General features: G+C 36.9%; 1 protein-coding gene across 21 annotated transcripts in view; it reads right to left on the bottom strand.

Annotated features, from left to right (window-relative positions):
• The window catches only part of KMT2C (lysine methyltransferase 2C), a 273,989-nt gene that overhangs the window by 80,063 nt on the left and 171,608 nt on the right, over positions 1–22,318 (bottom strand). For all 21 annotated transcript variants that reach the window (XM_032244945.1, XM_032244946.1, XM_032244947.1 and 18 more), the window contains 7 exons: positions 19,182–19,283; positions 18,885–18,989; positions 13,128–13,309; positions 12,706–12,870; positions 11,269–11,378; positions 10,722–10,787; positions 9,572–9,784 (listed from right to left, as the gene is read on the bottom strand). In XM_032244945.1, coding sequence (XP_032100836.1) covers positions 9,572–9,784; positions 10,722–10,787; positions 11,269–11,378; positions 12,706–12,870; positions 13,128–13,309; positions 18,885–18,989; positions 19,182–19,283 — 943 coding nt within the window. The remainder of the gene's footprint in view (positions 1–9,571; positions 9,785–10,721; positions 10,788–11,268; positions 11,379–12,705; positions 12,871–13,127; positions 13,310–18,884; positions 18,990–19,181; positions 19,284–22,318) is intronic.

The raw sequence follows: 22,318 nt of genomic DNA, 5'->3' as shown, positions 1-22,318 counted from the left end.
ATAGTGGCATGCCTGTAGTCTGAGCTATTTGGGATGTTGAGGTAGGAGAAAAGAATTGCTTGAGCCCAGGAGGCTGAGGCTATAGCTATGATCACGCCACTGCATTCCAGCCTGGCAACAGAGCGAGGCCCAATCTCCCCCAACCCAAAAAAAAAAAAAAAAAAAAAAAGACAACAGGAAAGGAGAAAAACAACTTAACAAAGGCAAATTCTCAGTTGAGAGCAAAGAACTGAAAAAAGAATCCAGTTTACAACAATCCTCAGAAGGCTGAGAAACTAGCAAACCTGGCTACCTTTGGAAATAACTGGGAGAAAACCGAAGCAACAAGAGCTTTATTTAATTACCTACAGAAGTCAAACTCCCTACACCTGCTTCCTGGGTTTACACACTGAGAAGCTGCTACTCTGATTCATGGGATGCAGGATTGCTGGGTAACCTTAAACTGAACAATGGGATAAAGATTGAAAACAGGACCAAGAGGCCGGGCACGGTGGCTCGTGCTTCTAATCCCAGCACTTTGTGAAACCAAGGCAGGGGAATCACAAGGTCAAGAGATCGAGACCATCCTGGCCAACATGGTGAATCCCCATCTCTACTAAAAATACAAAAAAATTAGCTGGGTGTGGTGGCACGTGTCTATAGTCCTAGCTGCTCAGGAGGCTGGGGCAGGAGAATCACTTGAACCCAGGAGGTGGAGGCTGTGGTGAGCTGAGATCATGCAACTGCATTCCAGCCTGGTAACAGAGTGAGACTCGTCTCAAAAACAAAAAAAAAAAAAAAGGACCAAGAAACTATAAGCATACTAAATGCTGACAACCCCATCCCACCCGCTCTGCCAGCCCCGGCACGTTTCCCCATTACATTCTCAGAAAGGTAGAGGCCAAACCTCTAGCCTCCAAGTATGAGGTTTCAAAAGACTGTTGTGAGGAACCTCATCAGTTCAAGAAGAACATCTAAAGATAATGAAACCAGTAGGTTCCCCAAATGGTCAGCACAGATCACCCCACTAAAGTTAAAAATCAACAAGCACCACCACACTCTGAAAGCTTTCCAATTAACTACTTAATTCCTTTTTTAAAAAATAAAAGTATTATCTATCCTGTCTCCATCTTTAGTTTTTCACTTTTAATCATGCACATACAATAAAGATTATCTGTTGATGGTCTATAACAAGCTTGTCCAACCTGCAGCCCACAAGCTCTATGCAGCCCAAGAGGCTTTAAATGCAGCCCAAAGCAAATTCGTAAACTTTCATAAAACATTATGAGATTTTTCATGAGTTTTTTTTGTTTAAAGCTCAGTAGCTATCATTAGTGTATTTTATACATGGCCCAAGACAATTATTCTTCCTATGTGGGTCATGGAAGCCAGAAGATTGAACATCCCTGATCTGTAACATAAAAGAAACCTGAGAACATAAAAGACAATTTGGAATTAACAGACTAGCAGGAAGAAAAAAAACGTAAAAAAGATTAAAATCCTCTGAGGAATAATATAAGACACCCATGAGGCAAGAATAGGATGCTACAAAAAAAACATTCAAAGGGAGGAAAGAAAGCTCTTGAAATAATCGAAATAACTGAAGTAAAAAAACTCAGTAGAGGAAAATAAAATCAGGACATGAATTGCAAAGAAGCAGAGAAAAAGTGAGTATGTTTCAAGTCTGAAAAGTAGAATTCTGGAAAAAAAATTGTTATCAATAATATAATTCAAGAACATTTCCTACCATTGATGATGTAAGATGGCAGACTGAAAGAGACCACTCAGTGCCTGACAAAACAGATTTTAAAAATCCAAAATAGACAAAAACAGACATATCCTCATGAAATTTCAGAACACTGAGGACAAAAAATTTCCTAAAATCCTAAGAGCTTCCAAAGAAAACACAGGTCACATAGAAAGGATCAAGTTCTTCATATACTAGAAACTAAAAGACAATGGAACAATTAACTAAAAATACTAAATGAAATTATATTTCCAAAGTGGAAAAGATCAGTCACGTAGGAAGATAAAATAAAGACATTTTCAGAAGTATATAATGCCCCAACTTACCGTCCACACATTCTGTGTCAGGGAGCTATGGAAGATACATTTTACCCAAATTGAGGAAAGAAATAAGAGAAATTCATGAAACTGCAGAAAACACATACAACACAGGAGAGAAGAGAAGATGATCTCCAGGATGATGAAGAGGAGATTCCCAAATTAATCATATGTAATAGTTTGTGGCCAAATCAGCACTAGATCTAGTACAAAGACCACCTTTCATCTGAAAGAATGCACACAAGGACAGTGAAAACCAAGAAGGCACTTTTATTGATGAGGTTCGTAGTGACACTAGTAAGCATATATGTTGAGACAAATGGCACAGAGTAGCACATACACTGCCCTAACACAAGTGGTATCACAGAAGGCTCAAGTCTCTTCCAACCAACGTCTTCACAAGTGCCTTCTGATTCCGACAGGCTGCAATAAAGAAAAAGACCATATCACCCAAATACGAGAAATTCTTACACACACACACACACACACACACACACACACACACACACACGTACATAGATAACTAACCTCTGGAAGGTTATAAGAAAACAGTGGTTCTTTCCAAGGAAGGGATAGCCGAAGACTAATTTAACACTGTTCACTCTTTTAAGACCTTTGTATTTCTTACAACAGGCACAGGTATTACCTATTCAAAAACAAACCTGTAATAGGGAAAGACTGAAAGCTTTTCTTCAATATCTGATACAAGTCAAGGAGGTAGTAGGACTAGGAAAACTAGACATCTATAAGCAAAAGAATGAAACTGGACTTGACGCCTATCTTACACATCATACACAAAAAGCAACTCAAATTGGATTAAATATCTAGGACTTGAAACCATAAAGTTCCTAGAAGAAAACATAGGAATAAAAACTCTTTGATATTGTCCTTGACAATTTTTTGTATATCATACCAAAAGCTCAGGTGGCAAAAGCAAAAATAAGTAAGTGGGACTACACCAAATGAATGAGCTTCTGCACAGCAAATAAAACAACAGGGTAAACCACACATCTGATAAGGGGTTAAAATCCAAAACATATAAGGAACTCACACAACTCAGTAGCAAAAAAAAAAAAAAACCCAAATAGCTGTATTTTAAAATGGGCAAAGGACCTGACAGCTATTTTCCCAAATCCACACAGACGGTCAAACGGTATATGAAAAGATGCTCAACATCATAATCATCAGGAAAATGAAAACTAAAACCACAATAGATAGCATCTCATGTCTCTTAGAAAGACTACCATCAAAAAGCAAAAACATAAGTGTTGGTGACGATGTGTAGAGAACAGAACCTTTGTATACTGTTGATAGGAATGTAAATTAGTGTAGCCATTACTGAAAACAGTATAGAGGTTCCTTAAAAAAAAAAAAAAATACAACTACCGTAAGATCCAGCAATCCCTCTGTTGGGCATATATTTAAAGGCAATAGAATCAGCACCCCACAGAGACATCTGCACTCCCACATTCAAGACGGTGTTACTTACAATGGCCAAGATATGGAAACAAACTAAGTGTCCTAACGGACAAGTCACTTATCCATTCAAGGACAGATGAATAAAGAAATTGTGGCACGTGCATATACACACCACAATACAAGTCCTCCCTTAATGTCATCAGTAGGTTCTTGGGAACTGAGGCTTTAAGTTAAATGAACATATAGCAGGTCCTCAAGTAACACTGTTTCCTTCAATGTCATTTTAGTATAATGCAATGAAAAAAAAATTGGTTTTGTCATACATTTTTGTCCTCTTAATCAGTTTCCAAGAACCTACTGATGACACTGAGGACTACACAATGGAACAGTAACCCTTAAAAGAAGAGATAGTGCCATTTGTGATAACACGAATGAAATTGGAGGAAATTATGCTAAGTAAAGTAAGCCAGACACAGAAAAAGGTTGTATCATCTCACTTATAAGCAGAATGAGAGGCAGCGAGGAGAGAAGCTGAATACAGAGAGTAGATGGTGGTTATCAAGAGTGGGGGTGGGGGATGGGTGGGATGGGAGGAAGTAGGTCGGAGGGTACAAACCTGCAGTTAGGTAAGATGAGTAATTCTAGAGATCAAATTATTATACAGTATGAGAGCTATAGTTAATAATATTGTATACTGAAAATTTGCTGAAACAGATTTTAGGTGCACACACACACAGAGTAACTACAGAAGGTGGAAGATACAGACATTTATTTGACCACAGTAATCATTTTAGTATGTATACAAAGCATGTTGTATACCTCAGATATATATAATAAAAATAAATGAGAAAAAAAAAAAAAACCCATCTCCCACCTGCCAAAAACAGTTTCAAATGCATATAACTTTGGATTGAGCAAGGAATTTACCTTTGTAGGTGACTATACACATTATAAATATGCCAGATGATTCACTGTACTATTCACAGTAAAAGACTGAAAGAAACCCAAAGGCCTATCAACAGAGGAAAGAACTGGTAAATTAAGTTGCTTATAGCCATACAAAGGAAAACTGCAGCCATAAAAGAATGAAGGACAGTAAAAAATAGTAAGACAAAAGGAATTAAAAAAAAAAAAAAAAATATATATATATATATATATATATACACACACACACACACACACACATATATTTCCTTGTACCTGCATAAAGTACATCTAGAAGATTATACAAGAAACCTCTGGAGGTTTCTGGAGATGTAAACTAGGGGCATGAAGGCAGGGGAAGGGGAGAGACTTCTCTGTTTGCCTTTTCATTCTTTTCCAATTTTAAATCATTTGAATGTATAACTTGTCTAAAAATCAAATTTTTAAAGTTGAGGGAATTAACAGTACAGGAAGTAACAAACCTCAAGAAAGGAGCCACCTTCACCAGGTGGATAGTTTATCTCAGTCTTCCCACTCTCCAACAGTCAATAAATGCTAGTCCCCTTCCTCCACTCAGTCTGCCCTACCTCCTGGCCTACTGGAGCCTCAGTGCAGTCCCATTTCCACGCCTCCCCATACATTGTGATGGTCTATCTGGGGCCACCAACTGAGAGGAAGTGTGCTGTGTTTCCATTCTTGAGACACACAGTGTTTTTATTTTCTTGAGGTTTGAGTTTTTTTTTTTTTTCTTGCACTAACAGGGTTTCCAGATCCCAGCAGGTGAATGATAAAGAAATAGGCTTTTACTGCATAAGGAATTTGTTTCTGAAACACCAAAATGATGATGTAAGTAGTGCTTATTAGAAGAGTTAAAAACCAATAGAAACAAAAAGTCATAGGTATTACTGCAATACTCCAGGAGCATCAATCACAGTTTGGATTCTGTAGATGTGTGTAATATAACATGTAATATTACATTCTGACAACCTCAAGTCGAAAACTGCACAGCTCAGGATCACTTACAGTCAATACTACTTTTCAATCTTCAACTTTAATTCATCAAGTCTCTCCCTAATGTACTGTACTTTTTAATAAGGGAAACTGACAGACATACTATAATACAGAGGAAAACATTTATATACTCTTTCATTATAATTTTTCCATAACTTCCAAAATGAAGAAAAAGACATGGAAACATTAAGTTTGGAGAGTAACTGTGGCAGACAATCCCCCATCCTAAAAAAGTTCAATTACTCAAAACACAGGCACAATTTCTTACTAACTCAAAAAGAACTAAATTCACACGTAAAGACAAGTGTGGATGTCTGGTGAGTTCTGTTGGACACAGAACACAACTGCTGAGGCACTGGTTAACCACTTATATTCTAATAGCTCCCGGTTACTGAGCACGCTATCTATAGGAAGAGCCAGTGCTGGGTGCCTTGCATGCATCCTTGCACCTCATCAGCACAACTATCCTATAGGCTCACCCTGGTTCATCTACTTTATAAATGAGAACACTAAGCATTAGAGAAGTTAAAAAATTTGCCTAAAAACATCCAGAATAGGGTTCAACATTGCCCACTACTTCATAATGCCTTCCCAAGAGTACCAAGACATTATCAAAACATGTTAAACAGTCTAAATCACAAAAATTTTAGGTTTAATACAAAGCACCCAGAAAAGGGCAGCTTTATTAGAAATCTCAGCATAATGCAGTAAGAACTTACGATGACTGTACCCTTTTTCTATTTTTTTCTCCTGTACAAGCATATTAAATACCATAAAACTTATTTTAGGGGAGTGTGTGTGTAGTTTCAATATAATATAGTAATCTAAAACACTTTTAATATGGCAACGTGAAACAATGCTAAATTTGGAAAAAGGATTTTTATTTAGCAAACAGCAGAAAGCAAAAATGTTGTCCAAGTAATATGGATTTATTTTATCCCTAGGAATGTACCTTTCCTTCCACAAAGGATTTGAGATCCTGGCATGTAAATGAACACAAGGGACTGAGTAGTAACGAAAATACTGTATAATCTACTCCTTAAATTCTAAAATTGTCTTAGCATTTTGAACATCCAACACACTAAACAGTCACCTTTCTTCATATTCAATAAAAATAAGGAGCTGGGTGCAGTGGCTCATGCCTGCAATCCCAGCACTTTGGGAGACCAAGATGGGCAGATCACTTGAGGCAAGGAGTTCAAGTCCAGCCTTGCCAACATGGTGAAACTCCATCTCTACTAAAAATATAAAAATTAGTTGGGTGTGCTGGTGCATGCCTATAATTCCAGCTACTCAGGAGGCTGAGGCATGAGAATCACTAGAACCTGGAGGTGGGGGTGAAGTGAGCCGAGATCACGCCACTACACTCCAACCTGGGCAACAGAGCAACACTCTGTCTCAAAAAGAAAAAAAAAAAAAGAGAAAGAAAAAAACAGGATAAATTCAGGAAAATACTGTATATTCAATTACATAAATTCTAAAATTGTCTTAGCATTTTCAACATCTAACACACTAAACAATTATCATTTTTCATACTCAGTAAAAATAAGGACAAATTCAGTAAATTGAGATAGGCTATTTTATCATGTAAATTTTTTAAAAAAGCAAGGGTAATTTTTCAGCTGATTTTCTTTTACCCTGATACGAGTCAATGAGAGAATATGAAACCGAAACCTATCACCCATTTCTCAGTGTTATTTTACAAATGGTAGTCACAAGGAAACCCTTCAAGGTCTTTTGTGCTATTTATAAAAGGTATCATAATCTCGTAATTTGGGAAACAATGTGTACTATTATCAACAAACCTTTCATATTTTGTAAAATGGAACACTTCCCAAATTTAAGAGACTATGGAAACCTTTTTCAGACATTTTTTAACATCCTCAGAAATGGAAATTTGTCAGTATACTCTGAATAATGCTGATCTGATCAATTCCTCCTAAATATATGGACTATTTCTTCACAAACTCCAAGCCCTCAAATCAAATTCTCTGTTCAATGGTATCCAAAAATCAGTTATAAACAAGCATAAGAAAGCTTTTCTCCTAGGAACATAGACCCAAAACAGACTACCACAAAACAAAAATTATCAAGAACATACAAAAGACTATCTTTTCAAAGCCACAATTATCTCTCACTTGGACCACTGTTCCTAACTGATCTACCTGCCGTAACTCTTGCACCCAATTATCTATTTATATCATAGGAGAATGTTCCTCTTAAAATATAAATAAGATCATGGTACTCTTCTTTTCAGAAACATTCAGTGGCCTCCTATTCCACTGCTATAAAGCAGAAATTACTGACAGATCACCTTACAGTTCTGAGCAACTGACACATCACCTTAAGGTTCCGGGTGATACGCTGAGCCGCCCTTCTTGTCCTCACATTTCTAATCTTCTCACCTTCTGACTGGCCCCTGTGCTCACTCTGCTGTTGCCACAATACTTTTCAAACATGCTCAGCACACTCTCACCCAGGGCATTTGCACTGGCTTCCTCACTGTTTGGGATGCCCTTCTCTCAGGTAATCAAGTGGCTCGCTCACTCACCTCTTTAAAGTCTGTGCTCAAATACTGCTTTCTGTTCATATCCTCAACACCAGTCTATACTTGCTTGTTTCTGGAAACGGAGTCTTGCTCTGTCACCCAGGCTGGAGTGCAGTGGCACAAACTCAGCTCACTGCAACCTCTGCCTCCCAGTTTCAAGCAATTCTCCTGCCTCAGCCTCCCAAGTAGCTGGGATTACAGGCACCCGCCACTGCGCCCAGCTAGTTTTTGTATTTTTAGCAGAGACAGGGTTTCACCATGTTGGCCAGGCTGGTCTCTTAACTCCTGACCTCAAGTGATCTGCCTACCGCAGCCTTACAAAGTGCTGAGATTACAGGCGTGAGCCACCACGCCCAGCCAGGCAATTCCTCTTAATCAAATCTTATTTTTACCATGGGACTTGCCAAACATATTATAATTAACTGATTTATGGGTTTTTTCAGAGTTTTGTTACCTAACATTAAATAAAAACTCTATATGCAGAGAATTCTACCCGCTTTGTACACTGATATAATTTCCAACATCTGACATACAGTAGTTATTCAATAAATGCTATTGTCTCAACATCAGCTGTGGTGGCACATGCCTGTATAGTATCAGCTACTTGAGAGGTAGGAGGATCACTTGAGCCCAGGAACTGGAAACCAGCCTGGGAAAAGTAACAAGACACTACCCCTTTAAAAAACAAAATAAAACAAGAGCCCATTAAATGAAAATATAATGGAACTAAAATAAACTAAAATGAACTAAAGTATCACTTCATTTATAAGTCAGCTGAAAATAACCACCCCCAAAATGAGCAAACCTATAGTAATTCTCTTTAACTCATATTAAATTTTAAATCACTACTAAAATATTTTGCTACCTCAAGAATTCAGCAGGCTGAGGGCAGTAGATTCCTTAAGCCTAGGAGTTCAAGACCAGTCTGGGCAACACAGCGAAACCCCATCTCTATAAAAAAATATAAAAATAGCTGGGCATGGTAGCCCGAACCTATGGTCCCGGCTACTCAGGAGACTGAGGTAGGAGGATCGTTTGAGCCCAGGAGGTAGAGGTTGTAGTGAGCCAAGATCATGCCACTGCACTCCAACCTGTACAACAAAGTGAGACCCTGTCTCCGCACCCCCTTACCCAGAAAAAAGAATTCAGCTAGAAAAATCTTATTTAGTTTGATGAAGAAATTGTTTATAAACCAATAGATTATGATGCACACTGAATATAAATTTGTACCTGAAGTAATATTAAATGACAGTTTTTCCATTTTTAGAATGTATGCATCAAGTTCTACCTTAACTTAAACATGGTACTACCCAAGCTCACAGTGTCTGAGAAGGTTTATGTTGTTATCTAGCAAACTAAAGTCAAGCCCTCTGCATTTCCCCACCTGTGATCTTCAAAGATATGGTGCTCCCTGAGATTTTGGTAGGGTAGGTCTGTTTTAAAAGGAAGAGAACCTGAAAAGGGAAGGTTTAAGAGGCTCACTCATTTGGAAATGGCAAGGGTCGCATCAGGGGTTATCTAACTCAGTATGATTTACCCTTCTGTAAATCATATACATATTTCAAAAGTTACTTTATATGCTTTAATTCTTGCACACATATTTCATGGAAAATAAATTAGTATTACCTCGACTATCATCCATTTCACCATCCCTTGAATGCTCTGATTGGATGTCTGGAGGGGTCTGAAGGACGGCCACGCTATTCTGATTTATAATCTTCAATTTCAATTTTGGTTTTGACCGTTTTCTTCTTGGAACTGTAACTGTGAGGCTCTGTAACTGAGTCATCCCTGATTCAGTCAAACACACACCATCCTGGGTATAAGTCTTGGGTGGGTCTAAAATTACAAAATCCCAAGAATACAAATTTAAACTTTCATTTTAAATTTGATTGATTATTGTTCCAAAATACCCATGTCAAGGGAATGTGACTGTAGTTCTAGAAAGTAATTACATATCTATGAAATGCATGAATAATTACTTCATGATACCCAATAACAATGGCTCAAACAACTTCCTTGGATTATAGGCAGAAAGCCTGCATGTTTTTTAAAAATGGTCTTCCTGGCATTTCTATTTTCATGTCCCAATAAAAAGAGTTAGAAAGAGAGCATGGCAACTAAACACAATGCTCAGCTAATCCACTATGGCCTTTTCCTAGAAAAGACCAAAAGATAGAAATCAATTTACACAGAAGAGAGAATACTCCAGAAGCTCATGTGGAAAAACCAGAGTATCAACATAATAGGGAGAGATAATAAGTAAGTACAAATCCTGCGGACTTAATTTTAAATGTACATAACTGTTGTTCCTTAGAACAATTCCTGTACTATCCAAATGTTTATGCATCAGATGCTATTAAATACAAGTATTCAAAAGAATGATTGTTTAAGAGTATCATATTAATCACCATTCTAGAATAATTTATAATTTTAAAAATTAAGAGACTGAATTAATTCTAAAAGAAATCTGTTTGCTAACTAGGCCTTATTTTCTGTTGACAATTAAGCACAGTAATATATGAAACCCAACCAACTATGGCATTAACAGTTATTCTAAGAGCTGTTATTTTTGTTGCCAACTTGCTGAAATCTATAGGAATACTGCCCCAATAAAGCTGGATGACATTTTATTTATAATTACGGAAATGATTACCACTGTTAGGGAATTTGGATTGAACACCCATATGACTGAAGCAGGTTTCACATGTGGTAAGCCACTTACGTAAAAATTAAGCAAAGTAAATTTAATTAAGTAAAGCATTTCAAATTTTACCTAGCTCTTTTACTTTTGTGACAATTTGTGCTACAAGAGAAGATTCACAGCAGTCTGAGGAAGGCACTGAAACGAAAAAAAAAAAAAATCCAGGTAATTTTTTTCAGAAAAAGTATATTTAAATACTTATTTATGATTAAAATTTGTTTCTATACTCACTTTATTAAAATAAATACTTGAACACTAAAGTTAAAAGTGGTTTTTAAAGCAACAACAAGCAAGAAGTGGTGAAGGAAATATGTCAGGAAGGGAAAACTGGCTAAGAATCAACATACTGGATTTCGACATACTGCCTGCCAATAACTACAAGATCGTGTTCCTTGGAAGCAAAATTATAGTTTACATCTGAAGTATATTTTATAGTTTCATGTAAATTGTTTTCTTAAAAGTTTTCATAAGAAGTCATGTATAACAAAAAATATTTTTCATAAATTACATGAAGTTTTACAATGACAGAGTAGAGCTAAGTTAATTCACTGGTTATGGACAATAAGGTGCAAGTGAGTTGTACAAGAGTGCAGACTCAGAGTTTAAATTATTCTCTTACCATTAGACGCAGGCATATAGGGTCTGCACATGCTACAATCAAAACCAATGTCTGCTACATTTTCCACTTCTTCCTCAGTATTTAAGTTTTGACAAACTGCATGCATCCATCTAAAAAGACCATATTTGTACATTTTTAAAGAAAATGGAATATACTAAGAACTGCTACCTTTTAAAACGTTAACACTGACAGTCTTCAAACTTTAAAACCCTAAGCCCCACATGCTCCTCCTACCTTGCCCTTTTCTCCTAACTATCCCTATTAACAGAAAGCCTTACATAGAGCTAAGGGAAAAAAAAAGGGGGGGGGGGCGGGAAGGAGAACAACTATTAGAGAAGAAGCAAAGCACAGTACATAAGAAAGTTCATTATTTTATCATATATTAAATATTTCAAAGACAGCACGGAATCTAGTTAGGGCAAACAGAAAGGTATTCAGAAAACTGCAAATGGCAGTGCTAGCATATATGTGCTCCATGTAATGCATCTAATTTGAAGTAGACATATCTCATGTAAAGCAATGCTGAATGGTAACTGGGAAATAAAGCTAAAAAGTTGTCTTGCCTTGGAACAAAGAGTTTGTAGGCAGAGTCCCAAGAATACTGTACTACTGATGAAACAATATTATTAATAATAATATATGTTCACTGCTTAACTTCTAACGGAGTACAGCAATATACCAATGATGGCAAGGAAACATTCTTGATTTTGAAATTTCACACACAATTACTTAGGGAGGGCACCAGGCGCAATGGCTCACGCATGTAATCCCAGTACTTTGGGAGGCCAAGGCAGGCAGATCACCTGAACTCAGGAGTTCAAGACCAGCCTGACCAACATGGAGAAAACCACTCTCTACTAAAAACTGGCTGGGCATGGTGGCACACGCCTGTAATCCCAGCTACTCAGGAGGCTGAGGCAGGAGAATCGCTTGAACTCAGGAGGCGGAGGTTGCAGTGAGTCAAGATCGCGCCACTACATTTCGGCCTGGGCAACAAGAGCGAAACTCCATCTCAAAAATAGAATAAAATAAAAGCAATTACTTAGGGAGGGCAGTAGGTGGTATCTAACATCTAGATATCTAGTATCTAGAGCTTTAAGAAAAAGTAGTTTAAGGAAAACAGAATGTGTTATTCTTTAAAATCTATTAAAAGATTCAGAAACCTTTCATAAGAAACGGCATAGATAAAGGCAATAATTCTCCATCTAATTTCAAGGGATTCCTACACCCTCAAAAAGCCCCAAATTAAAAATCTTTAGTATGGAGTTGAGAATTCAAAACATGAAATCACTTCTCTAAGTTTCTAGGTGACTAAAAATCTACAAGGCAGAAAGTTTTTGTACCTAAAACTTATGATCAAGGAAAAGCTATTTCCATTTTCTTTTTGCTACATTTCAAAGAGAAAAGCTTTAAAAAGATGAAAAAACAGCACAATACCTATCACACTGTCTACATTGCAGAATAAGATCTTCTTCTCTATAGTTTCGATAGCAGACTGGGCAGGAAGATAAGCTTGCACAAGGAGCGCACTGTGTGTAATTGTTCTGCCATTCACATCTTAGACCTGCAGATGTTGCTCCACAGTGTCTGCACCAAACACACCTGAAATCCAAATCCCCCCCCCAAAAAGTCTCAGTTTTATTTTCTTAGTTTTCAGTTACAGTAACTCAGGAAGCTACATACGAACAGAATGGGAGAAATGATTTAATGTGTATGTGAAAATTTTTCTGATTAGTGCTATCTACCATAGCAAATGTGTATTATTCAAGTAAACAGATGTGGCTAATTTTTAAAAACTAAAGTGATATGAGAAAGTTCTGAACTTGAAAGACTAACAAGGGAAACAAATCCTAGAGTACCATTTGCACTTCCAGCCTCCTTTGGGAACTGTCTGCAATGGAGGGTCTAGGCAGTAGGTGTGATAACTTATGTCACAGTCATCACACAGCAGGAGTCTTCCTGGGTCAGTTGCCTTCCCACAGGCCTCACACACAGTGCACTCAAGACACCTCCAACCTTTGCTAAGAACCACTTTAGTGATCTGTAAAAGAAACAACCAATCCATGTGATTTATGCATTAACCTAACATAATCAAATACACTATATAAATTAATGTGTTGCTTATGTACCTAGAAGCAGGAAAGAGGCAAGCAACTAACATTTATTGAGCACCTACAGAGGCCCGATGCTGGGTTGGGCATGTTTATACACAATTTTAGGACCCTACTGAGCAGAATAATAGAAAGTGGCATATATTTTAATGCCTTCTAAAGTCCACATAATTACATTTTGCTGTCCATTTAATGCCCACTATATTTATATAGTGACCAGATTTTAAAGAAATCAAGTAAGCTTCCCTATTATTGATACATAACCTGAAAATAACATCAACAAAATCTCCATCTACATTTCCATGCTTAAAATCAACAGGAAAAATATTTTAAAAAATTAATGTAAAACATGAGTTCTTAGGGACATTTATGATCTTAGAGGATTTCTATTTAGACTATGAAGCTAGGAATTCTGAAGTTCACATTCACTCCTCTGTTTATTCTACTCTGTCTCAAGGGTGTAAGCTAGTAGAAAATTTGGGAATCTCCAAATTCCTAAAAAACTCCTCAAGGAAGCCAAACCATGAAATATTAAGAATGTGGAACTTCTTGAAGATCTCAAAAGTCTAGGGGAGATAGAACCAACCAAGTGCCCACATTATAATGAAACAACAAGTAACGAGGTACAGAATAAAAATTCAGATCATGATGTATGTGAAAGCCGAAAAACTACCAGAGAAGAAAATAAAAGAGCTAAATTCAAAAGAACACCTATCAGGATGGCACCAAACTTCCCAACTCTAGATGCTAGAAGAGTATAATTCTACAAGAAAATACTTTTTAAAGTACAATTCTCAACCTAGCTACACAAGCAACTGAGTGTGAAGACAGAATACCTTATAGGAAGACTCAAAATTCAGCTCCCACATTCTGCTTTTAATAAAGTTAGTTAGAGATATGTGGAACAGAATGAGGATATATTATAAAGAAAAGGAAGACTTGGGATCTAGAAATCAGATCCAACAAAGGACATCAGGCCAGGGAAGTTTAAGGATGAGAACTGTGCAACAAACCAGAAGCTATTGGCACATATTAGAGCAGGAAAAGGGAACATCTAGGAGGAAGGTAGGACTTTTCCCAGAAAAAAAATGGTACTACACAAAATAATCTTATATTTCTATAGCAGGCAAAAACAAAACAAAGAACGAATGGAGAGTCACTATTACTTTCTTCTCGTTATTAAAAACTCCATGAAAAACAAAAGAAACTCATAGTACACCATTTAGATCTGCAGTAAACATTTACTGAGTCATAACCAACACGTTATTAACTGAACTAAACGTAGTAATACAACTATATTGGGAGAAGGAAGGAGAAGGAAGGTCTTTTTTAAAGACCTAAGTCAGAATTAATTTATTCATAACAGGGAGTAAACAAAATGTAGCATTGACAAAGCGGTAGACTAGCTTGTAATTTAGAGCTATAAGCATTAACTACAAGAAAAAGACCTGAAAAGATTAAAAGTGATTGCCTCAGATGTGGAGGTAGAATAAGACAAGGGTTGGTTGTTCACTACAAATCTTTTTTTTTTTTTTTTTTTTTTTTTGAGACAGAGTCTTGCTCTGTTGCCCAGGCCAGAGTGCAGTGGCATAATCTCGGCTCACTGCAACCTCCGCCTCCCATGTTCATGCAACTTTCCTGCCTCAGCCTCCAGAGTAGCTAGGACTATAGGCATGAGCCACCACACCTGACTAAATTTTGTATTTTCAGTAGAGAAAGGGTTTCTCTGTGTTGCCCAGGCTGGCTCAAACTACTGCCCTCAAGTGATCTACCTGCCTCGGCCTCCCAAAGTGCTGGGATTTGGTGTGCCGCACTGCACCCAGCCCATTACAAAGCTTTTAATGTCATTTGATTTGTAAACACATATATTTATTATTTTGATTAGCTTTTGATTTTTAAAAATTTATCTTAGATTACCAAGTTAATATATTATTTGCCCAAATGAAGAAATGGCCTAGGGGTAAGATCAGGGTGGCTTAGAGCAGTAGCCAGCAAACATTTCCAATACAGGGCCAGAGAGTAAATAGAAAGGTTTGAGGAGCATAGAATCTGCTGCAACGTTCCAACTCTGCCAATGTAATGCAGAAACCACTACAGGTATATGTAAACAACAAAAATGGCCATATTTAAATAAAAGTTTATTTGCAAACATAGGAAAGAGGCCAGATTTAGTTTGTGGGCCAGTCTGTTTCACCCTGACTTAAAAGAAATGACCTGAAGAAAAAGTGGCAGACACATCTGAGGTATTTAGTGGCAGAATTTTAAAAATATTTATCTTCATTCCTACTAAGTTTTCTTCACAGATACCTGTGGTCCCTTTTACAACCAAACTCTCAAGTTTCTCAGTTTATATTCACTTTTCAACATACTACACTATGGTCTCTATGCCCGCATGCACTCAAACTGCTTAAACCAGGCTCGTCAAGACCTTCTTATACCCAAATCTAATGGAAACGTAGTGTTTGTGTTTCTTGACTTCTAGTGCTTCAACACTTGAGCAATTTCTTCCTCTTTGAAATTTCCTTTTAACCTAGGTACTGACGTTCTAACCATCAATTCATTTTTTTCTCCTGTTAAACCAGTTTAGCCTTAGTTTTAGAAGTTTTTTCAAAGAAGATGTCATCCAGAATTCCATCCATGGTACCACATCCAAAGTTGTTACAGATATATTTTATAAACTAATACAGATATATGCTTCAGCTATAATGGGGTAGGTGGGACCAGCCTGTTGTACTATAAGATACTAGAAAATTGAACAAAATGTATGAAAAATTGTTTTTAGATATTGGAAAACACAGTACAGGACAGTGGTCTCTGAGAGGAAGGAAACACTCAGGGAGTCCTATGATATTTTGCCTAGAAACATTTTCCAGAACACTGTCCAAGGAGGGAGAATCTCAGCAGAGTACAATCACTTGCCTTTCTGAGTTTAGGGGAGGATGAGACAGCTGGAATTTGTAAGACACAGTAGTCAAAATGAAGAAGCAATAAAGACTAACAGCTCCAGAAATCTCCAAAGGATTCCCCTGAAGTCTTTGGCAGAACACCACCAAGCCCCATTTCTGTAAGGCCAAAGATCCACAACCGGGAGAAACTACATCTACTGGGAATTCGTAAACTGCAAAATTACCAGACCTTGCACAAAGCTCAAAGACAAGTGAAACCCAATCAGTCAGTGTATAAAGACAATGGGGGGCTGAGCGTGGTGGCTCAAGCCTGTAATCCCAGCACTCTGGGAGGCCGAGGCGGGCAGAGGCGGCCAAGGCGGGTCAGGAGTTAGAGACCTGCCTGGCCAATATGATGAAACCCAGTCTCTACTTTAAAAAAAAAAAAAAAAAAAAAGACAATGGTGAACAGGGAGCAGAATTCAGTAGAGATCCCAGAAAGGCCAAGTCTTAAGTATTGGGTTAAACTAATGCTACGATCGCAGCCCCATTGGGCCTGTAAGGTCAAAACAAGTTTAAATAATACCAGGATTTAATTTGCTTTTTTCATTTTAATTCATTCACAATTATACAGTGTTGTTTACAGAGGCTACATGTTGTATCATGACATCATTACATTGACATTGCACAAGTTGTGCTTCTCTAGTCTTGTGTTATAGCATGTTCCTGGTTTTAATTTCTAAAATGGTGAACAGTCTATAGTTACAACCCTCATAAACAAAAACTATAGGGTCCTCAGTAATTTTAAAGAGTGTTAAGGTTCTACAACCATAAAGTTTGAAAACATCAAACTTAAGAGTGAAGGCTTGCCCGAGCAAGCTTAAAAAGAAGCTTCAAAGGCATCAAACGTATCCACAAATAATTGCCTGCCACAACAAAAATTCAAGCTGAGCCAATTCACATATCCCTAGTATATTTCTACTCTTTTTTTTTTTTTTTTTTTTTTTAAACCTCCCTGATGCCTGGGAAATCCCTAGTATATTTCTAAATACTGCTGTATTTCTCAATCAATGAAGCTGCAGTATTCTATACTGTCCAAAATAGTGTCATCATATAAAAGGAACCACGTATAATTTTAAAAAACATGAATTGAAATTCTAGCTCTACCAGTAACTGGGTGTTTGGTAGTGCACTAACTGCCCGATCTTAACTTACAAAAGTTATAGTTAACTCGTCTTAAAATGGGAATTCAATAATTGTTGGATGGGTTAAAATAAATACATTACTATCTTGAGAGGGATCTTATTCAATTTCCTTAGGTCATAAACATTAAATATTCTAAAAACAAAATCTAATGGTAACAGCAACTTTTATACAGAATAGAAAGTAAAAAGAAGAAAAGAAATATGCTCTGTACGTATATAATTCTGTTTTTTAATTGGCTTTATATAATGTGCCTTTTTCAGTCAAATTCCCATAAGCAACTAATTTTAAAAGACTACATAAATTAACTGTACTAGTCTTCTATTTTGGATAGTATTAATTACAATTTTTCACTTTTAGTCCTAAATTCACAAAAACCTGTATTACCCTATAAAAGAAATAGTAGTGAAGTCATCAACAAAGAATTCTGAGGGAGACAACGTTGATTTGATTACTGTACTGACATTTTAAGTAAATCAATGATATAATACAGTGATGTTTGAAGGGCAGGGGAGAAAGGTATAAAAATCACTCATGGTTCACAACCTATCACGGAAACTGAGGTTAGTACTCATATTACATGGTATGGCAGTACTAGAAAAGAATTACTTGTGGAGTATATAGTTTAAGACCCCTCCTGTAGCCATACCTCCATGCTTGCTTTGAATAAAGTGGCCATGACACTTTATTATTTATTTATTTTTATTAGAACTCAGTCCTAATAAAACTTACATAATAAAGTAAATAAAGTGGCCATGACACTTTATTCAAATATGTAAGTTTTATTAGGACTGAGTTCTTAAAAAGAAAAAAAAAGAACCTTAGATTCAACTACTGAAGTATTGAGACCTGTCCATATTTAAAGCCAAGCACCTGATACTACTTAAAAGGTTCCTCAGAAAGCCTCTATCCTAGAATGCTTGAAAGTGAGCAGTGTTGACTCATTACTCATTACATTAAATATGACATTTGTTTTGTTTCTTTTGGCTATAAGGAGAAAATGTCCTTTTGTATACGAGTGAGCAGAGAGGAGAGACAATGTGGGAAAGAACAGAATGGGCTAATAATTTTTTACTAAGTACTCCAGTTCTCAACTTTTTAATCAACAGACAAAATGAACCAGCTAAAACTAAAACCTCTATGAATATTATAAATAGCCTCTTAAATTAAATGTATACATCTTTATGTTTTACTTTTTCAAGACAAAAGCAGAATATTAGTACAATGTACGACCACAGATTTATAGAGGAGCAAATTTCTTGAGATACCAAACCCTTAAAAGCAGTATTTAAAATACTGTCCCATACGTATAATAATAACCATAATACTTAATTGTGAGAACTGGGAGCTGCATGTTACTACTCAAATCAAATAAAACTTCAATACATTTTTGTTAACTCAATTTAAGCATGTTTACCTTAATACTGACACAGTATGGATGGTAACACTGACCACACTGAGAACAGGCAAGTAATCTTCCTTCTGCTCCTTGGCCAAAACTGCCACAAACTACACACATATCCTGAAGTTAAGAAAACAGAACATATTTTAAATGAAGACTAAGCTAAGAATCTACAAATTTTATTTTTAAAATACCTTCTTAACTAATAGAGCTCTATAGCTAAATATTAAATGACTTCTGTGTATATGAGATGAAGTAGAAATGTAGAAGGAGAAATTCAACAGAGAAGACAGTAAATTGTTAAGTTCAAACCTGATTCAAAGTGAACTTGTCACTACTAGAAAATAACACAACTGTATTGTGCATAGAGTTCTCTTCATCATCCTTATTTGATGAAATGTCTGCAGTAGACACCTATAAAAAGCAAAATACACAAAATATGAAGTTATATTTTTCACTTGTTATACACTCAACTGGAAAACTTCAGAAAATTCATAATCAAAACATATATTTTTGCTAAGGTCTAGACTAACAATTCCAAATATTATAAATGCTAAGATACTACCATAAAACAGACTTATGACATTTTATTATTCACCTAATTCTCTCTTTAGAGTTACAATTCCTACAGACCAAGAAGTAATGAGAAAATATAAACTTGTCTTTAGTAAGACTTGATTACACAGAATTCTAATCAAGACACTACAAATGATATCATATGTGTGTACACACATAAATCTATCACTCTATTTTAGTGACACACACTTGGGATCTGCAGTGTAGCTGGTCCGAACTGAGATGTCCTGTAAGCATAAAATACAACACATAATTACATATTACATGTTGAAATAATAATATTTTAGATATACTGGTCAAAATGGAAGACATTAAAATTAATTTTGTCTGTTCACTAAAATTTTTTTCTTTTTTCTGAGAGGGAGTTTCACTCTTGTAGCCCAGGCTGGAGTGTAATGGCGTGATCTCAGTTCAATGCAACCTCTGCCTCCTGGGTTCAAGCGATTCTCCTCCCTCGGGCTCCCAAGTAGCTGGTATTACAGGCATCCACCACCATGCCCAGCTAATTTTTGTATTTTTAGTAGAAACGGAGTTTCACCATGTTGGCCAGGCTGGTCTCAAACTCCTGACCTCACGTGATCCACCTGCTTCAGCCTCTCAAAGTGCTGGGATTACAAGCGTGAACCATTGTGCCTGACCCACTGTAACTTTTTTTTTTTTTTTTTTTTTTTGTGTGTGAGACACAGTTTCACTCTTGTTGGCCAGCTGGAGAACAATGGCTTAAACCTCCGAGGTTCAAGCGATTTTCCTGCCTCAGCCTCCCGAGGAGCTGGGATTACAGGTGCCTGCCACCACGCCCAGCTAATTTTCTGTATTTTTAGTAGAGACGGAGTTTCACCATGCTAGACAGGCCGGTCATGAACTCCTGACTTCAGGTGATCAATCCGCCTCAGTAACTTTTTAATGTGGCCCACATTAAAAAGGGATACATAAAGGCTCAAAATAAAGAGATGGAGGAAGATTTACCAAGCAAATGGAGAGCAAAAAAAAGCAGCAGTTGCAATTCTCATCTCTGATAAATTAGACGTTAAAGCAACAAAGATCATAAGAGACAAAGAGGGACATTACATAATGGTAAAAGGATCAATGCAACAAGAAGAGCTAACAATCCTGAATATATACGCACCCAATACAGGAGCACCCAGATACATAAGGCAAGTTCTTAATGACTTACAAAGAGACTTAGACTCCCACACAATAATAGTGGGAGACTTTAACACCCCATTGTCAATATTAGACAGATCAACCAGGCAGAAAATTAACAAAGATATCCAGGACTTGAATTCAGACCTGGACCAAGCAAACCTAATAGACATTTACAGAACTCTCCACCCCAAATCCACAGAATATACATTCTTCTCAGCACCACATCACACCTACTCTAAAATTGACCACATAATTGGGAGTAAATCACTCTTCAGCAAATGCAAAAGAACAGAAATCGTAACAAACAAGTCTTTCAGACCACAGTGCAATCAAGTTAGAACTCAGAATTCAAAAACTAACCCAGAACCGCACAGCTTCATGGAAACTGAACAACTTGCTCTTGAATGTTGACTGGATAAACAAGGAAATGAAGACAGAAATAAAGATGTTCTTCAAAACCAACAAGAATGAAGACACAACATACCAGAATCTCTGGGACATATTTAAAGCAGTCTCTAGAGGAAAATATATAGCAATAAGTGCCCACATGAGAAGCAAGGAGAGATCAAAAATTGACACCCTATTGTCAAAACTGAAAGAGCTAGAGGAGCAAGATCAAAAAAACTCAAAGTCTAGCAGAAGACAAGAAATAGCTAAGATCAGAGCAGAACTGAAGGAGATAGAGACACAAAAAACCCTTCAAAAAATCAATAAATCCAGGAGCTGGTTTTTTGAAAAGATCAACAAAATAGACAGACCACTAGCCAGATTAATAAAAAAGAAAAGAGAGAATAACCAAATTGATGCAATAAAAAACGATAAAGGGGATATCACCACAGATTCCACAGAAATTCAAACCATCATCAGAGATTATTACGAACAACTCTATGCACATAAACTAATAAACCTGGAAGAAATAGATAAATTCCTGGACACTTGCCTCCTCCCACGCCTAAACCAGGAAGAAGCCGAAACCCTGAACAGACCCGTAACAAGGTCTGAAGTTGAGGCAGCAATTAAGAGCTTACCACCCAAAAAAAGCCCAGGTCCAGACGGGTTCACAGCCGAATTCTACCAGACATACAAAGAGGAGCTGGTACCATTCCTTCTGAAACTATTCCAAACAATACAAAAAGAGGGAATTCTTCCCAAATCATTTTATGAGACCAACATCATCCTGATTCCAAAACCCGGCAGAGACTCAACAAGAAAAGAAAACTTCAGGCCAACATCCACGATGAACACAGATGCAAAAATCTTCAATAAAATACTGACAAGCCGATTGCAACAGCACATCAAAAAGCTTATCCACCATGATCAAGTAGGCTTCATCCCGGGGATGCAAGGCTGGTTCAACATACACAAGTCTATAAAAGTAATTCAACACATAAACAGAAGCAAAGACAAAAACCACATGATTATCTCAATTGATGCAGAGAAGGCCTTTGACAAAATTCAACAGCCCTTTATGCTAAAAACCCTCAATAAGCTAGGTATTGATGGAACGTATCTCAAAATAATAAAAGTTATTTATGACAAACCAACAGCCAATATCATACTGAATGGGCAAAAACTGGAAGCATTCCCCTTGAAATGTGGCACCAGGCAAGGATGCCCTCTCTCACCACTGCTATTCAATATAGTATTAGAAGTTCTAGCCAGAGCAATCAGGCAAGAAAAAGAAATAAAGGGCATTCAAATAGGAAAGGAGGAAGTCAAATTGTCTC

This window comes from Sapajus apella, unplaced genomic scaffold (genome assembly GCF_009761245.1).
Source record: "Sapajus apella isolate SASKATOON/1434 unplaced genomic scaffold, GSC_monkey_1.0 scaffold56, whole genome shotgun sequence".
Taxonomy (NCBI): domain Eukaryota; kingdom Metazoa; phylum Chordata; class Mammalia; order Primates; family Cebidae; genus Sapajus; species Sapajus apella.
Note: the sequence above shows the minus strand (reverse complement) of the source record. Positions and strands in the feature narration are given on the sequence as shown.